This window comes from Hermetia illucens, chromosome 3, assembly GCF_905115235.1.
Source record: "Hermetia illucens chromosome 3, iHerIll2.2.curated.20191125, whole genome shotgun sequence".
Taxonomy (NCBI): domain Eukaryota; kingdom Metazoa; phylum Arthropoda; class Insecta; order Diptera; family Stratiomyidae; genus Hermetia; species Hermetia illucens.
In genome coordinates, this window is record NC_051851.1 from 86,694,965 (window position 1) to 86,719,097 (window position 24,133).

General features: G+C 41.5%; 1 protein-coding gene across 1 annotated transcript in view; it reads left to right on the forward strand.

Moving 5' to 3' along the window:
• LOC119653260 (tubulin beta chain-like) overlaps window positions 1-24,133 on the forward strand; it is a 96,738-nt gene that overhangs the window by 59,869 nt on the left and 12,736 nt on the right. The window contains exons 2-4 of the mRNA XM_038057868.1: window positions 1,389-1,623; window positions 2,128-2,357; window positions 19,013-19,180. Coding sequence (XP_037913796.1) covers window positions 1,389-1,623; window positions 2,128-2,357; window positions 19,013-19,180 — 633 coding nt within the window. The remainder of the gene's footprint in view (window positions 1-1,388; window positions 1,624-2,127; window positions 2,358-19,012; window positions 19,181-24,133) is intronic.

Consider the following 24,133-nt stretch of genomic DNA (forward strand, 5'->3'; position numbering starts at 1 on the left):
AATCTTCCACAAAAACAACGGATGTCGAACTCACATATCTGTTCAATTTCCACTGCTACTTTCTGTAAATTCCCGCATCAGTCTAGCAACACAACAAACGAGACCAGGAAAAAGATACCCCAGTAGCGCTACAACTTTATATCCAATAACAAACCCATTAGGTAACAACAAAGAAAATAATTCAGTGAAACTACCATCTCATCTCTAGCTCCAAGTGCTCTTTTAGGTTATCTAGATAGCTATTTCATGCAAAATTACTTACTTATAATGTACTTTGAGATGTTTCGCCATGCAGAAAGAATCTCGAAAGTATTGTTAAACTTGTGATAAAGGAACGCTTACAAACTTCAATAGCATGTTATCCTCCCCATTTAACTACAAAAGGCCTCTCGCCCCGAATTCGAATCTACCATTAAATATTAAATACATTATCTGAAAGAATGTCTTACTACTCACGATACTTAAACATTACCTAAATGCAAAGTAATCCGACTATTTGAACATGGTCGCAGATACAACCACCGCACGGCCTTGTGTGGAATTTCTGTCAGCCAACTAAATCCCTGGAAAAGCCATTCAAATCATAAAGTTCGCCATAAAATGGACTTAACATGCCTTTGGAATATTAGAGCAAGTAATAGGAAAGCAAAAAGGTAAAAGGAGAATCTATAGAAAAGTCCTTTAGCATGATGTTTCTCGGTTAACAGCCAAATGTAGACGAGGTTACGAAAGTAAGGATGGCTAATTTTTGGTGGATTAGGTTGTGTATGTGCGGTAATGCACCTTCCGTACGCTTCGCAACAACGTTATTCTAATAAAATTTTACAATGAGATTATTTCAAAATAACATGAAAACAAATAAAATGGAAATATTTTCGAAACAGCCGTAACTAAGGAGAGGCGCATAAGCTCTGCCAGGAATTAAATAATAAATGAACAACCGTAAAAGTGAATAACATATTATAAAGTAGTATGAGCCCCATGTAAAATTCATATCCGATTCAGGCAAATTTCATTTGGGAAAATAAAAAGCGGAATATCTTCAAGCATAGACTTCCAACTGTCCTAGCGCTCAGTAAAAAGGCGCATTGAATCAGAAAATCTTAGTGATGCTGCCCGGTAAATACGGGATTCTTCCAGCATTATGGAGCCGTTTCTCGGCATGACTATGTCCTAAAAGGATTTTTTCTTGCTTATACTTATTACCTTTCCCATTACACCGTAAAAAATCCTTTTAGAAGGCTTCCTGTGAGCTTGAATTTTGTAATTAATTAAATAGCTTTGAATATTCGCTCTTCAGTCTTTTCTCCGCCCCTAGAAATATCCCTCAATTATTCTCTGCCCTCTGTATCGTGAACTAACTCAATTATCAAATTAATTTCTTGCAGTTCTGGGAAATAATCTCTGATGAGCATGGCATCGATCCAAATGGCATGTACCATGGCGATAATGATTTGCAGCTTGAACGTATTGACGTTTATTACAATCAAGCCACAAGCGGTAAATACGTACCACGATCGGTCCTAATTGACTTGGAACCTGGCACCATGGATGCAGTTCGAGCCTCTCCCTACGGCCAATTGTTCCGACCAGACAACTTCGTCTATGGACAATCAGGAGCTGGTAAGTATTTTAACCATTTGAAGTTGTGAACATTTGAAGGATATCGCATGTGGAATGTCTAATTTTCATTCATTCATTCGCTGAAAAGTCCTGCCCAAAAATATTTGAAAGATTCCCGCATGAATATTTGTTCTGGAAAACCCAATTACTACCAAACTGCTGCAGAAACACTATATGCACCTGCTACCCCCTAATTGGATGCGAAATTATCTGATGCTATCATTTCATCAACTTCCCTCACTGAATTCCAACCAAACTATTACCAGCATCGTGAATTCGGTAATTTCGCCCTGCATGGAAATGTGAAAATTGGAAAATTCTTGAACAATCAATTTCGAATGATAGTTCAACCCTCGCGCAACCACTTTCGTAGGAAACTCGAATTTCCACTGCTTCCAAGGGAATGTTTGCGTGTGTGAGAATGCACAGATGTTTCGCTTCAAGAGCCTAATAGCAATTGAATATCAATCTCAATGATTACTTCAATGATGTCTTTATATGTAGGTAACAACTGGGCCAAAGGACACTACACAGAGGGTGCAGAGCTAGTCGATTCCGTGCTTGAAGTTATTCGCAAGGAGTCGGAAGGTTGCGATTGTCTGCAAGGATTTCAACTGGCACATTCCTTGGGCGGTGGTACTGGATCAGGAATGGGAACACTTCTGATATCGAAAATTCGAGAAGAATATCCAGACAGGATTATGAACACATTTTCAGTGGTTCCCTCACCAAAGGTACGTATATACGATGTTGTTAAATTCAATTGTTTTACCTGCAAAGCATTTTCAATTTAAGCTGGAGTGGACCAATAAGCTTGAAAATCTTAGTGAATATCTTGTACTGAATTATTAATTAAAAAACCGAAGTTTAAGATAAGGATTTGTCGCCCTTTTTCACTATGCGACGTATGCACTCCCACTTCCGCTTTCTCGTGCACTCGTCTACAGGTATCTGAAACGTGTGCCGACGAAGTTTTTAGTTGGAAAATCTGTCGGGGCGGAGTACCCCATGTCACGACGCGGACGAGTGTTAGCGAAGGCTTGGAGTTTTCAAGTAGCAACGGTGATTACCTTCAATATCCTGCCTTCACACAGCAGCACAGAGAAAACATTAGCATGGAACAACCTCAACTTGTTGTTGGTATTAAGACAGTTGCATTTCAAAATTTTCGGAAAAAAACCTCGAATGCGGATTTAGTGCTGTTAATGTATCGAGGGAGAATTATTAGAACGATTATCCTTACAACAGTAATCACAGATGAATGCCCTTTTTTGTAATCTTAGTCCACTTCCACTCACTGGGAAACCAGATCCCCAGAATTTGCGAATGAGTAGAAGTAGGAACTTTGTTGAATGTGTTCATTGTTATGAGTCCGTCAAGACGAGCGGTTTTTTCCACTTGAACACATTGATAGCAAAGAGAACTTTGATTTTATTCGAGAACAGCTCACATCCCCCACCACCCTATCGTTAATGTCTTCCACAAAACTATTGAAAGGTTTACGGCCTAATTGAATGTTTGTTGCGGGTTAGTTGAAACCGAACTGACCTTGTGGCAGGCTCTATGCTCGAACAATGTCCGCAAATTATCACCTTTGTTGTTGTTATAGTCACCAAGACCATCCATACAATCGAGCAAGGCATTATCGGAATCAAAGTTCGCCTTGTCATTCATCACGACGAAAACAAACTTCTCCGCTATCTCGGATCAGTCAAACCGTTTGGAAGTGTCGTCCCCACGTACTCGAGGAGGTCAACTAGACCCGAGTCTACAAGGAACGCATCCCCAATGGTTGCTGCTACGAAGCTGCATCGCAAGTTATTTGGTACAATGGCATTCTTAGAGTGAAGAACTGAAAAATGCCTGACTTGAGATCTAGATAGGTAGAGTCTAGATTTGGCTGCAGAGAAACCCTTTCAAAATCCCCAGAGAATAGGCCGAAGAAAGTTTGGTCTGGTTATGAAGATCAAACTCTCCGGTGCGCAAGTGAGTAAGATTGGCACGTTAAACGAACCAGAGTCAAGGGTCGAGACTTTAGAAAAGTCATTCGAAACCGCCTTCAAAATCTCTTGCCCTGCTAAATAGAGCAAGAAGACATTACCACCGTGTTGGAATAAAGATCTATCTATCCTCAGGAAACTGGCCAGGGAGGTCTTCAACATCAGACACAAATTGCCAATATAGCGAATCTTCAACACTGAGTAAGACGTTCTCGAGGGAATATAGAAGCCCATCTTTTTAAGGTTTTGTTTGCTCCTAGGTTGAAATTTAGGGGGTTGTAAAAAGGGGGTGTAAAAATATGCTACAGAAGCAGCACGAAAGAGTTTTACTGACGCGATTTATCAGAGCTGTATCTCTTTGGGATACGTACTGAAAGCGGGCAGGCGCGGCAATGAGTACACGATATGTAAGACTTTTGTCCGCAACATGGACTCCCACTTAAGGATGATTATGCAGAGAACGCCCTTCTCCAAGTTTCAGCACCCATATCACAAAATTAAAATCATCGAAACCGCTCTCCACGAGATAATTTGCACGGTTGAACGGCCACGAGAAGGATTATCCAAGATATAAAAAGCATTTGCCATTTTCCAGTATTGGATTTGAGGGGTATCTTATGCATTCGATAATATCCATGCTAATAACTAGGATAATGTAGTCTGATCTGAGTAGCTACCTGACCAGAGCTGTAAGCAGAGGTGCGGGTCAGGGTAATGGCATCACTCGAGTACTATGGTTGACAATAATAGATGAAATTCTACGAATATTGGACAGGAGCGGGGTGAAGGTGATTGCGTATGACTTGGTGTCAGAAATGCTTCCCTCCTCAAACCAAAATGAAGATGATGCTATTCTCCGCGAAGGCAATCGTACACGGATTTTACCTGCTGTGGCTAAATGAATAAATTCCGGTTCTTTCCTGTAATGTAATGTATCTGGGCGTAATCCTGGATCCTAAGTTAAATTGGAGTTAGAACCTAGAGGTGATAGTTAAAAAGAACTATATAGCCTTCTACGCCTGAAAAAGGACCTATGCTAGGAGATGAGGTCTACGAATGAGGATGATTCTCTGGATGAACACATCTGTAATTCGTAGTTTCGACAGAGGAGTCGCATTAACTGGTGTTACTGCTGAGCCTGCACTCAGTGTAAACGAACCAATCATTATGTCTACCCTGCAGGAATTTACGTAAAATCCCAAGAGTCTGCCACTATATCGAAAATCTTCATTAATACGTAACAGTGTACAGTCTTAAACCATATCGGAGTACAGAAGACACGCCTTGCGATAGCTATCAGCAACAATCAAACAAAGGGTTTGGAACTACTACCACGAGGCTGTCTAAAGGACAAAAGAACAGCCCCGCAAAAGGAGGAAATGTACCTTCTAAAATCCCAGCATTGCTTCACTTAGGTTGAGAATACTGGCCAATATTATTGGAATCAAAAACCATTTTCGATTGCTAAAGAGTGTAACCGTGAAGTTAGTTCCTAGCCGAGGGGCAGTTGATGTTTCAGTAGCGAGAAAACTTCGAAAATTCCAGGTTGCTAGCCCACACATTTCTGTCGCTTTTAGTTTCCTTTTTCGACAATCAGGGAATACTTTGAGTAAATTCTATCAGCCAGACTCCAGGTAGCTTTCAAAATTGGGCTTCGCACCCATCATTACCCCTTTGTGTTTGACAACCGAACCTCAAGTAAAAGTGCGGTGACTACCCATATGCTAGTCCAATTTTAATTCCTTCAATTAACGATTAAAACCGGCTCTATCATATGTTTCATCAGGAGACGCTCTATCACTGTCAGTCAAATTTTCATCGCACTGATGATCTCGTAAATGTACAACTCAGGATTTGACAAGGCACTTTTCGGCTTTTCAAGTGCTAATCGAGACCTTTTATTTGATACCTCACATGACTATATTTGGTGAAAACAGTTACACCCCGCTTTGCAACGTAAAAGTGCATGAGTTTTCATTCGCAAATTCGTGTCAATCGGTATTACCGTTTCTGAAAAAAGTGTTCACGACGAACAGAGGGACGAACAGAAAGACACACACAAGCTTGTCCCCAAATTTCGCCGAACGTTCCGCTGCCTTGCGTCCGATTTCTCTGTATATTGGAACAGCTGAGGATGCACCAACGACCATGTCTTCATTTCCAAGGAGCTTTCACTTCTTTGGCAGTACCTTCCACTGCCGTCGGCTGGGATCTTTCCCAAGTTCGCAGCAACCGTCCTCTTCTGTTTTCTAGAGAATTTAGGCAGCAAAATCACCGGCAAACCAGGTCGCGAGGGGATTCGAATGGCTATCTGCTCTAGATTGTGATATTCTATGTTGCATGGGAAGTGCGTTTTCAGCAAATTATTTGCTATTTAACATTGTTTTGTATACTTCCCTCTCTATAAACATAGGTTACCCAGCTGCTTGCAACGTTCTTTGACATGAATCCACCTCAACTTCAACGTCACCTAGAATGTCACTTCATGGCATCTGACTTTAAACTCTTGAGAGACTTCCGCCGATTTCGGCTCACAAGTGAATCAGTATTCAGAGCTCGATTGAAGAGTGCTCTTATCGTTCTCCGTTGTTTTGCCAAATCCTAGTTCCGCTATCCTGTTTTATCCTCTTTTAGCTTACTCAATCGACAAATTACTCAGACGGTTTCTCTCAGCTGCGACCACGTCGGTTGTTTTCTCAGTTCCGACATTGAGTTTGATGCGTCTCCCAGTTAGCGTAACTCAGGCGCTAATCGCTCGTGTGTATGTTGCCCAATCTATGTATGATCCGCAGATTTCGAAATGGAGCTGGAGATGATTTTATCGCCATTATGCAACCAATGCGCCTGCCGACTGAAAACGTCATATCGTTCGATACCCGCCACTATCCGGCAAAAGCTGCCAAACTAAAAAGGTGATATCGATGACTTTCCTTTTGATCCCATTGAACAAATTGGATTCATTACACAAAATGAAAATCTGCAATTCGATCCCTATTAGATACTCTAATAGTCTAGATTGGCGTAAACATTGCACAAGGCTAGTATCTCCTTGCCTTATCATATTGGATATTTGTTATGAATGTTCCACTGGGAACTTTGTCGTCATTTTAGGGGAAATAAGCAAAGTACCAGAGGCTGTCCTTTCCTCCCTGTTGATCTTTCACGGTTAAGTTAAACTCACACTTACTTACACATAAATTAACCAGATAGCCTGTAAGTCGTTTGAAATCACTGTTCAGCAACGAGGATTAACACTTTCGTTGACATCTAAATCAGCACGTCGGAAGTACAAAAATTCGAATTTCTCCACTGTCAAACCATGATGACTGACTAGTGGAATAAGGGATATACAGGGCCCCCATTTTTTGAAGAAATGTTACTCGTTACGAATTTTTTTGGAAAGACTCCAGTCTCAGGCAAACTACCGGCTAAACACAATAGTAACCAGTGCCGAAACATCATCCGCGTATCCGACCAGTTGCGATTCATCAGGCATGTCGAGTCATACAAGACTATCGTACAAGGCATTTGAAATGTCAAGGCCGAGGACAAATCCGCAGCACATATTGCGTCAGTTAGTCTTACCTTGATGAACTTCCCCTGTGTCCAACATATTGAGAGGACGGTAGGCTAACGGCGCCGCGGACTCACCTTTACCCTTGCTTCTCAGCACAAGTCTTGCAACCTTCCATAGGCAGGGATAAACGTACTGTCAAACATGCGCTGGGAATACTATCCGATCCTGGTACTGTTTTGACCTCCATGGACAACACCGCATCCTCTTGTTTTTTTTTACAGTGAAGAGAGGGCATTTCTCAGTACTCATTTCCTCATCTACTCATCTTCTGCCTGATCCTAGGTCTTGTCGTTGATTTACCTTCGACAAATTTTCCAAATTCGATTTTCCCGATGTTCTAGCAGGAAGATGTTTGTGGGACGTCAAAACATTGACACGAGCTTTTTGCTACTTCGAAAAAAAATTACTGATGACCACTGGTCGTGAAATCTTTCAGTACCTGCTATCGGTGGCCCGTAAAGCTTACGTCAGAGTTCTCGCAACCAGAGCATCGGAATGTCGGAGTGCTGCCTGTATTTAGGACAATAAATCTTATTCTTGTGACAATCTCTGATGTGTCTCGAGCCGGTTGAGGCATACCCCATTTAAGGGTTCTAGCGTTAAAGTATCCCCGACTAGAACTCTCCTTTTCTAATCTTGTTCTCTAAGGCGTCGGGCCTATTCGAAAAAGCAGACATAGATTCATTCTGTGTGAGGTAAATGCTGAAAAAAGTTATTTCCACGCAACCTCTAACCGCAAGTTAGCAATATTTATCACATGATGGTGACTTCCTATTTCGGTACTGAAACAAAAAGTCTCGCTCTTCTTTCTTGCACCAACTGCCCCATTATGTCGGGTGCAGTTGTGCGCCCATGCTTGTTTGCTTGCAAGATGGTAATGGTGCTTGGCTTTTGGCTTCCTGTTACTCTTCTTTCAATACCTCTCACCACTCGAAACCGGCAACATGACCCACATCTTTTTTCTGCAGATCACTTTCCTTTTGCTGACTCACAAGTCTTCGCCTTGTGCTCAGGTTCGCCACATTTGTAACACAAAGTGCTTCTGTCCTGGCTTCCCAAGCCCCTGCTATATGTATTTCCATAGACCCTTCACCCTATTCTGCAATGAAAAACTTAGCTAGTGGTCTTTTCAGGGCCAATGACGATGGCCAGTTTTCGTCCTCTGGGTAATCCCTTTTTATCGCTTCCTCCGTCTTTCTTTGTTCATAAGACAGTCTATATCCCTTATTTGAAGGGTCAGAATCACTGCTTTTGTGCTAAGAATGCTCTGTAGTGTCACACAAAACGTTTTCTTCTTATCAGTCTTCTATCAGTATCAGTACATTGCCAGTTAGAGTCCGCCGGATAGATTCATCTACTCCAAAATCTTCTGTTTGGCATTATAGCGGATTTCTGGAAAAAAGAAAGATTTCCCTTCATTCGGTTTAATGACTTTTCTACAGTGGCCACGGCTATTAAGCTTAGATTGTAGTTGTTGAATTTTCTCCTTTTTTCGAAGTAGCTTGGTCCGTTTGATTCCCACGTCGCGGAATTCTTGCTGCTACGTCCTTGTCGGCAGATTGAGGCTGTTTTCGTCTCCTTTTATCGATTGTTTGCTCTCTCTCTCTATCTCTCTCTCTCTGGCGAGCTAGGGGCACTGTGTTTTGTATAGGGAGCTGCGTTATCGCTATGTTTTTTAACTAGCTCCTCTGCGGCTATCTTTTAGGAGTTTCACTGCTGTGCAGTAAGGTCCAGCGGTTCTTCCATCTTCATTATGCGATTTTTGACATTCATAAATGTGTTTCGCTGGATGATGGTAGCAGGCTTTTTCTTCAGTAGCCTTCCTTGCTCTATCGTTGACCGGACGAGGCCTATCCTCCCTGTTTTCACCTGGTTGAGAGTTCGTAAAGGTTTTTTCCGACAAAGGGGTGTCACATAGCTCGGAGTTCGCAATATTTTCTCGTAGCCCTTCTTCCGAACTCGAATTTGATGGCAAGCTGCGATGTGGCCACCAGGACTTTTAGCCTCTTCGGTGCCACTCCCACTAGTCACCTTCATCATTAAAAAAGTTGGCCTTTCTATTTTTTCAGTAGGTCGTAACTTCACGGTGAGCATTGTGTATTGTTGCTCGTTCTAAAAATTCCGGCTATTATCGGTAATCTCATCATGTTTGTTGTCACTATTGTTGTTGTTGGTGTTTTCATTGTAGCTGTTCCAGCTGCAAGCGCTATCTTCCCGTTCCAGCGTCTATGCGAGGTAAGGCATGGTTTGCCATAAATCCGTATGGAAGTTTGTGTTCTGAAACAGGATCGGGTCCTAATCAAGAGTCCATCTCAACTGAGCCCGCAATGCCAACTTAATGGTATCACTGCTTAGAACGTACATGCAATCCTGTCAAGATTATTATTAGGGCGGAGACAGCTGCAACATTACCCTACCCACTCGGGTACTAATGCAACTGAATCTGAACTGTTTGCCAAATCAAGAATACATGCCATGCCAGGTCGTCAATGTCATCGCCGTTCACGTTAGTTCACCACCAGATTGACTAGTAGTGGAAATGTGAGTCGACTTGGTTCAGAAATGACAAGCACCGTTGCCATCCAGCAGCTTTTGCTTTAAATGAAGATGCCATTAACTAGCCTTTGGAGCCCGTAGTAAAACCGGCAACGCATTTGTAACGGATCCTTGATAACATTTAGTCCAGGATTCCCAATAGTAAGGAAATTTGCTGGCTTATCGGCTCTTTCTCCTGCTATGTTGACCAGAGAAAGCACTTATTGACAGCTTAGTGACCCTCTTTAAAGTTCGTCACACGCACTTTCACACATCTTGAAGAAAAAAACAGAACTTCCCTAGCCACAGATGCTCCGAAGGATCGATTTGACCTTTGTACAGCCTGAGGGTTGTAGTTTGCCCGGAAGCGCGTTGCACTGAGGCGGTGTATCCAAGGACGATCTACCTAAAAGCCGGAAGACAATTTCCTGACCAGGGGAAAATACATACCTATACAGAGGAAAATACATTCATCCCAATGGCTACAGCTTTTAAATCAAAATGTGGGAGCTTAGGATTAGAAGTGCTGGCTCATCCGTTAAGGACTAGGTCCGAATTGAGTATGGGGAAAATGTGACTCTAGGCTCTAGTGGGAACTCCCCATCGATGATTTCAGAGTTGCTCGCTGACTGCAGGTCGAATTGACATGGTCGAAGTTTTTCCCTTTGTTTTTCCTATAGAAAGTAAGTTGGTCTTCGCAGAGACAAGGTTAGTTGAAACAAAAGGAGTTCCCTGTTCGAGTGGACATATTAACCCCCCATTTGTAATTTCCATAGATTACAATCATTTTTCCCACCTGCCTTCGAGCCTCCCCCTTCATTTCGCATTTTCTAGCGCCGATTAGGCTTACGGAAAGCAAAATTCACTAAGCCAGCAAAAAGTAATTAAAAATTGTAAAATGATAAGCGGTTAGTCTTGCACTCCTCCATAACCGTGCATGTGTAAGTGGGTCTCGAAACTTTAAGGATTATTTTAATTCATTTCAATGCTAACATGTTTGCATACCATGCAAGGGCCGTGTTATTGCGTAAATCCGCTAAATGCGGCATTAAGCGTCTCTTTAATTGACATTTAACGTAAATGATGCATGCTGAACTCCTCGGCGTTGTCATCATTGTATATGCATGCGAGTGTGCTGGCAAGGTGATGTTTGCGTACATATTTATGTATATAACTGGGATCGGTTCACGTCACGCTGAATGACACTAAGTCGTATCATTTCTGACGAGTTAATTGCTTATGATTTATGTGGCTTAAATGTCTGATATTGGTCTTATGTAGATAACATGCTAAAGGAGCAATGCATTCGGTACCGCACGCAGGGGGTGGCGCTCACCCGTTGCTTTGCTACAAGTGTACTCTAATTTTCCAGGATGATGTGTAAAATGTAAAGCAAGGTGTTGCGGAAAATTTGCGATGACTTTGCTGAAGTTTAATTTGCACTTAACTTATTGAGGATTACAATTTATTAGGCATGAATGGGTGTAGGAGCGGCATTTCAAGTGTTGCAGCGTTAATTCTGTGGCTTATGAATCTTAGCCAAGACGCAGTGTGCACTTGTCTTCCTGCAAACATTGAGTGTACCTATTACCCTTCAAGAAACTTGTATTCATTTTCAACTCCGTAACACAATTACCCCTACAGGAATGTTCACTTCCCAACATACAAGACAACCTCTTTCGTTTCACCCTATCTTAACCCTTCAGGAAGTGAACTACAGCAATATCCAATCAAATACGGTTGTCTGATGGCCAACGGCTACCCTATGCGGTTAATGTAGATATGTACCTATGTAAACTCATTGGCACTGCACTCTACACAACATTGGTTATAGCTGGATCGACCAATACTAATTGCAGTTGACTGAGGCTCGCTACGCATGATATAAATCACTTAGTCTAATTTATAAATCCTAATTTGAAACTGTAGCACTGATACCAGCCATCCTCTGAATACTAGGAGAGTATATGTGCGTATATGAGGCAGACAGCGAACACAGGTTACATATCGTTCGGCTTGTCATCAAAACTTTAAGTTGGGAGAGGTATAAGTCAATTAAAGGTTAATTAATAGAAATTGTATGAGGAAATGGAACCAGCTATTGCTTACCGAAGAAAGTTTTGCCATAGATGCGGAACTCGAATACGCCAATTCCCAACAACTAAGGACTTTGATTTATGGCGAAACAATGTCCAATGTTGGTTGCAAATGCTATTTCACGGAATATATATTTTGGGAGTGTGAAATAGAAAGATATAAATTTTCATGAAGGAATGCAATGAATAAGCTGAGTAAACGAATTGGATTCAGCGCCCAATGTGGGTGAGATTTCTTCATCCGCATTCATCTTACAAAGATTGGATTCCCATCTTCCTATGACATTTTGAGGAACCAACAAAAGAACCTGAAGACAACCTTATTAAAATCGCTTTACTGTTTGTCTGTGTGTTTTTTTTTTAAACAAGGTGGAAATCTTCATAGGACTCTGTCGTGCCCAGACCAGGAGTAATTTTTACCCACTAAAACCGCCCCGTCTCCTCCCTACCGGACGGAATTAGCTCACTTTAGCTAGGTCCCCTTCCGTCTACCCGCGGAGTTCTTAACCGTGCCTTCCTCACTTCTCCTGCTTTTCGCAAATTATCCTGGATTGCTGCAATTTTAAAGTTGATGGCATCCCAATCATCCTGGCAAGTTACCATTCTCCGGATAAAATTTTCTGAGGATAGCATTTTACCTAGAGGTTTGTCTAGGTTCTTCCTTTCTTCCACGAACCTAGGGCATTAGAAGAATACTGCGCTGGGTCCTCTGGGACCCCGTCGCAGTTTGGACAATCAGGTGAGGTGTCCAATGTAAACCTGTACAGATATTGACGCTATCCTCCATGATCGGTGAGAAACTGGGTGAGATTGATCTCTCCACGCTTTCTTTTCTGACACTCCCCGATGGAAGGGATCAACCTGTAAGGCCGGTCTCATCGCCATTGTCATCTGCTTATGGATCTCTTCCTTTCCGCTTTTTTCACTTGCAATAAAATAGAGATGAACCTGATGTTATATATGTCTTCCAGGATGTCAATCGAGATGATCAAAGCTGCATTATCTGAGACGGTCCTAAAGCCGGAACACACTCTTAAGACTGTTCTTCTGTAGACCGCATTCAGCTTATCTGCATTGCCTGAACATTCAACGCTTAAAATTACTTACCACCCTGGTTGTAAGCAGCCTACAAGTATGCCGCGGCCCTCCTATGTTCGGCATCATCTTTGCCAGAGCCATACCCGTGGTGCATTTTTTTTTGCAAGTATGCCTTATCTGCTGCTTAAAATTGAGTTGTCTATCATTACTCGCAAGTATTTGTAGCTAGTTTCAAAGGGATGATACCATTTCAAATTCTAATACAGGCGTAATATCTCTTGCGGCGCTCAGTGATGAGAATTTCTTCCGCGTTTTCCTCCGCAAGTGCAAGTCCAGCACTCTCTAACCAAACCTTAACAGCACTGATTGCTTCGCTTGAGTACAACTCAGCATCTTCCAAATGCTTTGCGACCAGAACCAGTGTTATGTCGTCGGCGTAACCCACCACCATTGCCTCCTCCAGAATGGGAAAGTTAAGTACATGATGTTCCACAGCAGCGCGTCAGCGCAGAACCCGAGAGGGCTCAGCGGAGACAACGTACTTGGGTCTATCATCAGTATTATACCAAAACGTCCGCTCTAACAAGTAGTTATCGACAATAGCGGCAAGGTAGGGGAGAGCACCAATCATAAGGTTCCAGTTGACCGAGTTAAATGCATTCCCCACGTCCAGGGTCACCACCACGCAATTTTTACTGGCACAACCCCTTCCGTGAATTGCATTTTCGGAGAAGCCAATAACCATTTTGATGGTGCCAATGGCTGATCTAGCTCTACGGCACTCATACTGCCGATCTGAAAGGCTTTCGACGACCGAAAGTAATATATTATAAATTATCCATTGCAACATTTTCCCCATAGATGTAGAAGAAATATAGGTCTATAGGAGCACAGTTCCCCTGAAAGTTTGACAGCCTTAGACAACAGCACCAGCCTCTGCCGCTTCCATCGTGCACTAAAGATACCCCCCGACATGCACGCTTCGAACAACTCCAGGAACATATCCGGTCTACATTTGACGGCAGGCCTTATTCGGTTTGCTTCCCCAATTCAAATACAGGAACCGGTGTCACATTCAAAAGGTATCAATGCCCCTCTCTTGCTAGGGAAATAACCTCTGCATTATTTTTAACAAATGAATAGAGCACGTGATCTATGTAGATGAATGGCCTCTGAATCGTCCTGTCTCGATTTTATAGACGCTACCCCACGGATTTATGCGCCGGTCTTACTTTTGACATTGACTGGTCGAAAGTGATTATTCCTTCCATAAACCCATCCTCAGAAACTACCCAACCGAAAAATCTGAAAAAAAAACAAGTAGCTGTCACCATATGGGCACAGCATGTGTGGATGGTTTCAAAATATCGTCTGAATGACCCGGAGGGAGGAATGTCACGCAGGTAGTCGCTGGTAGAGCAACGGTATCGGGGGAAGCCTACAAGTGAAATTGAAGATAATATCTATCAAAATTCTTCCAGAGACTCATTTTCCAGATCATAAAATAAAAACACACCGCGTGTTCCAGTTAGATGAAACTATTTTACATAAACATGCAACATCCGAAGTTGACGAATAATATATCTAATAAAGGGAGGAGGTGCAGTAATATAGGCTATAACATCCAGTGTGGGAAAAATCGAAATATTACTAACAAAGTTATAATAGGTAAAAGTTGTCGCTTCAAGACTTTGAATGTCAGTATCACGGGAAAGTGGATATTCTCACCTAATATATCTATTTACATTACGTGCTAAGTACCAATGGGACAAATGTCACCTCAAGTGCTTTTATAAAAGAAGTATACAAACCCTTTCATACCTGAGACGTCTCGCTGCCGGTTTCCCGACTTGTTTTTATTATGGATGAGAGTGGAAATTTTAGAAACACTACTGCGCGAAGTTGCAGCACACACTAAAATTACCTGGAGTTCATTCTCCGCGGAGCCGCCGCAAAGCATTTCTTTACAAGAAAACCTGCACTCTACGCAGCCAAGCCTGCGACTCCTCGCTCCTCCCTTGCGCGCTTCTCGTTATGTGTGCATCTTTTGGGATAAGAGAGGAATTTTACAACCTGATGCTTCCTGTAACGGTCATGCCCTAACTGGAATTGTGTCACTTTGCCTTTGCACGCCGGTTTCTCAATACAATCAATAATATGAAAGAATCAGCATGTGGGTCCACCGACCACTCTGCGAATCATCCCACCATTGCTGTCACTTTTTTAGGGCTCCGATATTCCGTATCTTTTTCAGAAAGATTCATTCTACTTATCTTCATCGGGTCATTCGCGCAACAACATATGCTACCTCGGCTAAGATTGTCATCAAAGCGCTGCACACCCTCAGTGCTAGTGCTTCGTGCCAGACCGGTGTAGCGTATAATGCGTTAATTTAACTTAGTTAGGTAGGGGTAGCTGCAGTTCCCAACGCTCATGCATTTATTAAGCTGAATCTACTGTTCCCTTAAATCACCTATCCAATGGTCTCCCGAACTTTCGCGAATCTGAAAAAATCTTTCAGAGAGTGCGCAGATTCTTCTGTGAAGAAAACCTTAGAAAGGTATTTTCTTCTGAGGTCTGAGGAGGCCGAGCAGTTGTATATGAAGTACAAATCTGCCCCCTTCTGGTCTCGGACATTGGCTACATATAGCCGACACTACCATCCTGGCTCACGGGATCCCGGGATCTTTCACAAAGTCTTCCGCCTGGCGGCAGGAATTCAAATTTCTCCATTCAGTTGCGAGAGTCTTTGTTGAGCTTGTTGCTATTTAATGCTGATAACGCTGCCCGGCAATCCCAACAAATTCCGAGACGTGTGGCTAATTCCATAATCCATTAATCCATTCCATTCCATTGCGAAAACATTCTTGAGCCCGATTCATCTTCATCAGTGCAGATTATTCTTCTCTCTTGATGTATACGATGAAGTATAACACCTCAATGTCTATTCACCGTGAGTCCGTTACAGAGACACTAACTGTGGATTATCTGCAGAGTTGGAGCATTCACGTACTGTGCTCGCAAATTGGATCTTTATTACATGTGTCTTCCATGGGCCATAATAAGGTGTCCAATACCATCAACCATAACAAGCAAGAGAGAACCCTTCTTGCAGACAGCCCCCTAAAACATGCTGCCTCAATAACATTCCTTTCGACCAATATATGGATCTTCCTCCACTCCACCATGTGAGGGATCCAACTGATCAATTCTATTCTCTGTTGTTGTGTCATAAAGTGCCGCAAATGAAACATAATTGAAGATGCCTTCGATATCCATGAATGAGCCTAAGGCGAATTCCTTTCGGACAATTTCTCCCGCTCACTTTCAGACGATGGAACTTTGGCAACTTTAGGGATGTCTAACTCTAATTGTCGATGATTATCCGACTAATTAAACGACAACGCCAAGCAGAAAAAGTCCATGTAGTAAACTTTAGTGAGTGAGACCACTTTTTAACAAGGTTTCCTTTTACTCAAGATCTTAAAGCGCAATAGCAAATTTCAGTGAATAGCATCTAGCATTTAGTTACTCAACACCTACCACTATTCCTTATGGTAAGCGGCAAAGTGAGAAGCCGGATGGGCGAGCACCAGTTTATTTATTTAACGGACAATAAACAGGCCAAATTATCTATTGCCCTCAGAAAAAAGAGGAAGCAAGAACCTCAATATATGGTTAGAACCACTGGAGGAAGAAAAGTTGTCCACTATAACATATATATAGTCTACGAGAATGTTATAGGAAGGGGCGAAGCGGGAATGGTAGCCCACACTGGAAAAGTTTTTGTTTCCTTCTTCCTTATTTGCAAAAAACTCAGACAGCCAGTTTTCGCAATCCTCTTTTGAGGCCATCTTAGTAGCACCACCAGCGTTTTGCATGGACCGGAAGAGATGGTAATCACTTGGTGCCAGGTCCGGAGTATACGGTGGGTGCGATAGGACATCCCATCCAAGCTCCCGTAGCTTCTGGTGGGTCATAAAGGATGTGTGAGGCCGAGGGTTGCCCTGGTGGAACACAACACCATTCCTATTGACCAATTCTGGCCGCTTCTGGTCAATCGCCTGCTTCAAACGGTCGAGTTGCTCACAGTAGAGGACCGAATTAAGGGTCTGGCCATAGTTGAGCAGCTCACAGTGGATGATTCCCTTCCAATCCCACCAAACACACAGCAAAACCTTCCTGGCCGTCAATCCGGGCTTGGCGATGATTTGGGCCGGCCCGCCGCGCTTCGACCACGATCTTTTTCACTTGAGGTTGCCCTACGTGATCCACTTTTCGTCACCAGTCACCATTCGCTTCAAAAATGGGTCGAATTCGTTCCGTTTCAGCAGTGCATCGCAGGCGTTGATTCGGTCCAAGAGATTTTTTTTCCGTCAACTCGTTTGGCACCCAAACATCTAGCTTTTTTTGGAGTCCAATCTTCTGCAAATGATTCCAAACGGCCTTATGGTCTATACCCAGTTCCCGGTCAATCGAGCGAATCGCATGCCAGTCTATGATTTCGACAATTTTATCGGTTTCTATGACGAGTGCTCTACCAGTACGGGGTGTATCTTCGACATCCACTACACCAGAACGAAATCAATCAAACCAACGCTGTGTTGTGCGAATCGTTACAGTATCGGGCCCATAAACTTCACAAATTTTTTTGGCCGCCTTCCTTGCATTTTTACCTCTCAGGTAGTGAAAATGTAAAATATGACGAATTTCTTGGTTGGTGGACTCCAACTTTGACGCGCTATAACTTGAGACTCAAGCGTACGATCACAATACTGTTAAAAAGACACTTGTAGCACAGATTGTCGTCTTCAAATCACCGTATAGTATGACCCGATGCGATAAGTACAACACAAGATATGTTTAAGTGTCGCCATCTATTGACAAAATACGACATTTCTTTTTCCCCAACCCAATATATTTCCAACATTTTGGAACGGAAGAGAAATAAGGCAGTAATTCGCAGCAACAGTGCGATCGTCACTTTTGTGCATGGGGATGATGAGAGCTACGAAAATTGTTCTCTACGAAGTTTTGAAAAAAACGAAGTCACCATGACTTCCAAAAGCCAGAAACTTTTTGCTAGCAGTAAGGTTTTGATGTTTTTTGTGAACTTCAGTGGTGAATACGATGGGTAAAAGTTCAGGGACTCAGGAGAGGAAGAGTAGGAACAATGAAAGCGATCTGATAGAATAGTATAGAATAAGGGAAGTTTTCGGTCGCGTGCTAATAGTGACAGGAGGGGGTTCAACTTATTACGCCAGGGCTGAATTTAGGCCTTCAAAATTCGCCTTACGAAAGATAAACTTGGCAGATTCGCGCACGGCAAGGGGACAGAGGAGCGAAATCGGATAATTTGAGCATCAAACTTGAGAGCAAGATGATGGGGAGATATGACGGGATTGGGAAAATCAACGCGCAGGGAGGTTAGAAAGAATACTATCAAAAATACGATTTAAATGATTTCTGCAAAGGTTAAACTGAAGAGCGGCCCAGGTGTTCACAATAATGGATAATGGACTAGCAAGCCAAGCCATAGGGCCTGCAGCAAATCGACGGTTAGTTCTTCAAGTCAGCAGATAGTCTTTTTTAATGAAGCCCCAACAATTCGGAACTCTTTCTCCAGCAGCCACTGAGCGGAGGCAAACAACCAAGGAAGTTACTCATAGAAATGATACCCACTTATGATGATATCGAAGAGATATTCCAGGTAGATGTAAATCACAAAACAAACTTGCCAATGGCTGCTAGTGCCAAAAAGGTGTCAAACACAATTAACAGGAGCATGCTACCCAATGCTGAATCTTATGGCGTAGAAAATTAAAGTAGTAGACGTGAACTCTTTACCGTAACAAGTGGCAATTTAACTGAAAAGCAAAAAGTGTTGAAAGTTTAAATAGCGCCCAATGTGGGCTTAAACTCCATCTACTCACCAGTTAGTTTGAATCCTTTTTCTTTTTGTTAATTTTATTTGAATTACTGATTATTCGCAATGCAGCAAGTACTCAACGCTTTAATTCATGCATATATGAAACAAAATCCTGAATTCACTGAAATTTTCGATCCTATTGTCCCACTACCGTATAGGTATTACCAAAGTTTCAAAACGTAAATGTCGTTAATTTTCCAATTTCCATTTGCAGGTATCTGATACAGTTGTGGAGCCATATAATGCAACATTATCCATTCATCAACTCGTCGAGAACACAGACGAAACATTTTGTATTGATAATGAGGCATTATACGATATATGTTTCCGCACATTGAAGCTAACATCACCAACCTACGGAGACCTTAATCATCTCGTTTCTGTGAGTTTATCAACTGATTACACTTAGTTATAGTTTTGTTTTTCACATTTGACAGGTATCTGAAGTTGTATTAGAACCATATAATGCAACATTAACTGTACATCAGCTTACTGAAAATACAGATTGTACAACATGTATTGATAATGAAGCTCTCTATAGCATATGCTTCCAGCAATTAAGAATGACGACACCAACATATCATGATCTAAATCACTTAATCTCCGTAAGTATCTATGATGTTTTGAGGAAGACATATGCCCGACATGTGAAGGCAGCAAAACGTGTTTATATACGCTCCATATTACCTTAGAGAGAATACATATGTAGATCTAATTAAAGCAGATGCTGATTAAGAGAAATTACCGCATATAGTACGTTCCAAAGTTACGATATGTTAAATTGACTGATAATAATGCGGATGATAATGTGCTGCTGTTGCCGCGCTGCTGCTGATGCTATTGCTGATGTGTTGCTCATGTTCCTAATGCTGACTACGGATGTGCAATAAAAATGATTTCTTTCAATAGCGCACAGAAAATACTAGATACTGAGCTAATTCATGAATGAGAACGTTAATTTAATTAGAAATAATTGGATCTTGGCCTACATTAATGGAGTGAAAACGACGTGGAAGAAGCCGATGCGCCATATACTGTGTAGTATTTTCTGCTTTGCACCAATTGAAAATAAATTATTTTATACATTCAAAAAATATGAATATGGGAAATGCCTTTCTGCATTTTATGCTTCCATCTCAGTACGGAATAATGAATTCCTTATTACTTTCCCATCTCTCTTTCTATCACTAACACTATCTGATCACTTAAGGGGGTCATCCCGTGTGAAGGCCGTTTTTTTTTGGCTTTTTTTAGAATTTTTTTGTGAAGAACTGGAGGAAGATACAAATACGAATTTTTCACCATAGATTTATTAATATCTTGAACGCGCATAGTAATTTTTCCAGAATTTATACACCTATCTCCAAAAAAAAGTGTTTTCCTGCTGCCACACTAGAGGACGCTGCGATCATCTTAGAGAAAAAAAGTAAACGGCATTTTAACGTACAGACTTAACTACAGTCCGCAAACTAGGATTATTAAAAACAATTAAAAACTAAACTTTTGGTGCCGTGTTAAACTTTTTTTTTTAATTTTGGCTTTTTTTTATGGCTTCTTCAATGAATAAAAAAAAACTACCGAATTAATCGCAATTATCCTAGTTTGCGAACCGTAGAATGTATGTTCTGAATAAGTCGTGAAAATTTCAAAGAATTTGGGTGGATAGATTTTGGACTACGGTGGCAGCCGATTTTCAACATGCGGTTTCGGGAAAAACGCATTAAAAAGTAGAATACGAATTTTAGCCATAAAATCTTAACTGACCATTAATCTGCTATACCTAATCCATAAACTTTAGGTTTCTTGGAGAAACACAAGTACGGCCTTGGCTTCAATTCTTGTCCTTTTAGCGAAGTCATTCGAACGTCATTTGGACCGATAAATACGGACTTTATTAGGGCGATCGACATAAATCTAGCATGTGAACGTGATAAGTCACATATATAACACTATAATTTCCGAATGACTCCAAATATCAAAAAATCACTTTACCCATATATTCTACACTATATCTAGATACAATTGATGCCAAAATCGATTCCACGGATCCAACACACGGGATGACCCCCTTAACTCCATGCAAATATGCATGAGCGATGATTTCCTCGTGTGATAAAATTACTAATAAAGTTGGAAGCAACTCTATTAAAATAAATAACCTTCATGTTTAGAAAATATTTGAAACATTTATCATATTCAGTATAATATTCATCCTACTTCCAAGAGAAGCAATAGTTCCATATCGCGTTTAAAAAAATATTAAAGGTTACCCCTTTAAGAATATTTTGTCTCATTGCAAGTTTTGCCAGGTTGATTATCCTTACAACATCGGATATTTTTCTTTTCTTACATCATTTTATGTAGCTTTTGTCAGGTTTTGTAGCGGGATCGCCTCGTCTAGATCGAATTCGTCAGTTTCCTCGATCATAGTTTTAGTGCGAGCGGAGTCGAAAGCTCTCAAATCTCCATTCAGCGAATCACCATTAATTCAACGCATCACTTTCCTCTGCATTACGGCGAGGCAGCGTTCTTGAGTTTTGGTTGTAGACAAACGCTAATAACCACAGGAGGCGACAGGTCGACCCACCTCCCAAATTGCGCTGATGCGTGAAGAAATTTCATACCACAGTTAACAATCCGTTCAGTTCTCGCCAAATCGCTGGAACTGATAGGCATTTTTATTGAAATCGCATGTCGCATCGCATTAAAAGCTCTGGCATGTAAAAAACAAAAAGAAGTCACGAGGGCGAGCTTCCTTGACGAACACCGCAGCCACATAAAGTAGTTCTTCATATACCACCCTGCTACAATTCGAACTTTACTCTACGGATCGAAGTAGAAAAATGTAACCCCTAATATAAGTTTTCTGGCACTAAATGCTACAACAAAGTAGGTATAAGGGATGAGTTTGTATGGCATGCGGTCAACTTCATCTCTAGATGCAGAAATGCGTCCCAACACTTCGTTTCCCGGAGCTTAGCTGCGATGTCGTCATGCCGCTTTCCTCAATTTTATTTGTTTGATTCCCTCTTTAACTCCTGCGACAGTGACAGGTGTGCTTGTGGAAATGGAAAATGAACAAATTGTTCCATTCAAATTTGCTCGAAGTTTTCCCGCAAAATGCCATCCTGGGTGCGTGACTGACAAATCAACACAGATCGCTCTCGTCTTCTTTCTCGATCTCAGTATTTTATTTTTATTTAGCGTGTAGTAGTACATTATCTTAAACCTTCTTCAAGATAAGGGTAGTGAGACCCCTTGTTATGTTTCTATAATATTATACCAAATGGCAGTTTCTACTAATTCACGTAATTGCTTTCTGAACTCATTGGACTCGGTGGGAGATACTATGAGGAAAGAATACTCGCCCGGAAAATTTGCACTTTAGTCAAGTCCTACCTATTGACCGCCAGTGGGCTGTTGAACGAGAATATTACATACTCAGAGATTCGTCTATATATTCTGTATATTCGCTGATGGTTTCATTCACCGGACAGAAGCCCACTCATCAGACGCTACCTCACCTCTGCCCCTCAAGACTAGGGTGACCGAAAGTTATCTTATTATAATAGCTCGAATACACGAATTCAAAAATCCGACATGGGCATGAATTATAATAATCGAAAACCAATCCAGAAGTGGTTCTGGATCATTCCTAGACAAAAATAGAATTAGACTCAGGCTGGCCAGACTCAGAGCCACTCAGTTCCTAAACAAATGACTGTTCTCTATGTTGTCTTCTATGTTTGTCGATTGTACTCTGATATCTTCAATTTAGACGCCATGGGCGTTCATTTATGTTAGCAAACGGTATCTTTGATGTAAACCCGTGATTTACTAATACATACGCGCTTACAGCTTTCCAACGACGGAGGAAGCTCTTCGTCCATCGACGCTGCTTCATCTGCAGTATCGTGGTCGAGCGGCCTTCCGTCGTATTCATCGTATTCGTCAATTGCGAAAGATATTATATAGGCCTCCTATCCACTGCTTTGAATGCTAAGCGAGCCCCCAATACAAGCCAATACTGCTGTGCTACTTAAAGCGGAGCCCTGATTGTGGTCCCGAAGTCAATCTATGTCCAAAGAAGACCGTGAAATTATGTTTACATGATAGGTGATCACATCAAACTCCCAGGACTTTTAACCACCTAACCTATATATGACTTCACAGCTCTCGTCCCCCTCCTAACTAGTGATAATTAATTTCAATCATTTTCGCTAAACTCTACTCACCCAACTCAACCAGTAAATCAGTTTTTTAAGTTCAAACGAAATCACTATATGCCGGAAACGTAAGACAAGTAATGGATGTCAAGAACAGTTCTCAAGTAGTATAGAGAGTTTAGAGCCAATGATAATGAAATTAACAGTGAAGAGAAGACCGGGACTCCGTCAATATCCAACGATGTAATCGCAAATGCTGAACAAACGTTGAGGTTAGCAAATATTTTTGGTCCTAAAATTTCTCGAAACTAGTATTTCTAAAATACAGAGAAAGCGCAGAACCGAGAAAAGAAACGAAAATTTTAAATGAAGCATAATTACTCACCCTGCAGCCTAGATATACAGCGACTAAAACTTGCTGCACAGAAGATCCTTAAACTCCAAAAACGAAGCCTAGAAATTTTCATCAACTAGCTACTTCACAAATATATAAAATAAAATAAATAAAAGATATGAAAAAGACAATCTTACTTACGGATTTTTTTTGCATATATTATGGGCTTACGATCACTTTGTGCTACTTCAAATATCCAACCGCTTTTTCTTTTGTCTCGCTTATTGAAGCGCGAAAAATGTAATGTGAGTCGATCGTATTTCTCACCAGTTGGATTGTTAATTTTGAAAGCTTAAAATCCTCAAAATTCCTAAGATTCTTCACTTCCCGATAAATTACAGCAAGGAAGCACTGGTCGATCGTAACTCATTTTTGTTTCGGTTTTGTATGAATGAAAATGCCATCCAACCATCCAAGGCTAGAACATCGCCCCGATTCTTAACCTCATTCGACATACTGCATCGGACTAGGTATAGTCGGTTTAGGAGCATACAACCGATGGTTCAAGGAGCCTTAGTTAACTTACTACCCCTGCCATCCATCTTCATTTTTTTCATCTTACAGGAATGCATTGAGTCCAGCATGTCATCCAAAGTTGATGTCCTTATTTTGCACGACGGACTCATCTAAAGCGTCCAAAATGACTTGACTTTCAGGAGCTGCGTCAGCACTGACACATTTTCTAATCCGGTCTAGGCCTGCCTTAATAAAAAACTCCAGACATCCCGGTTTTGCGCCGAGGTCCACCAATTCGATATCCCTAAAAGCTACCTGG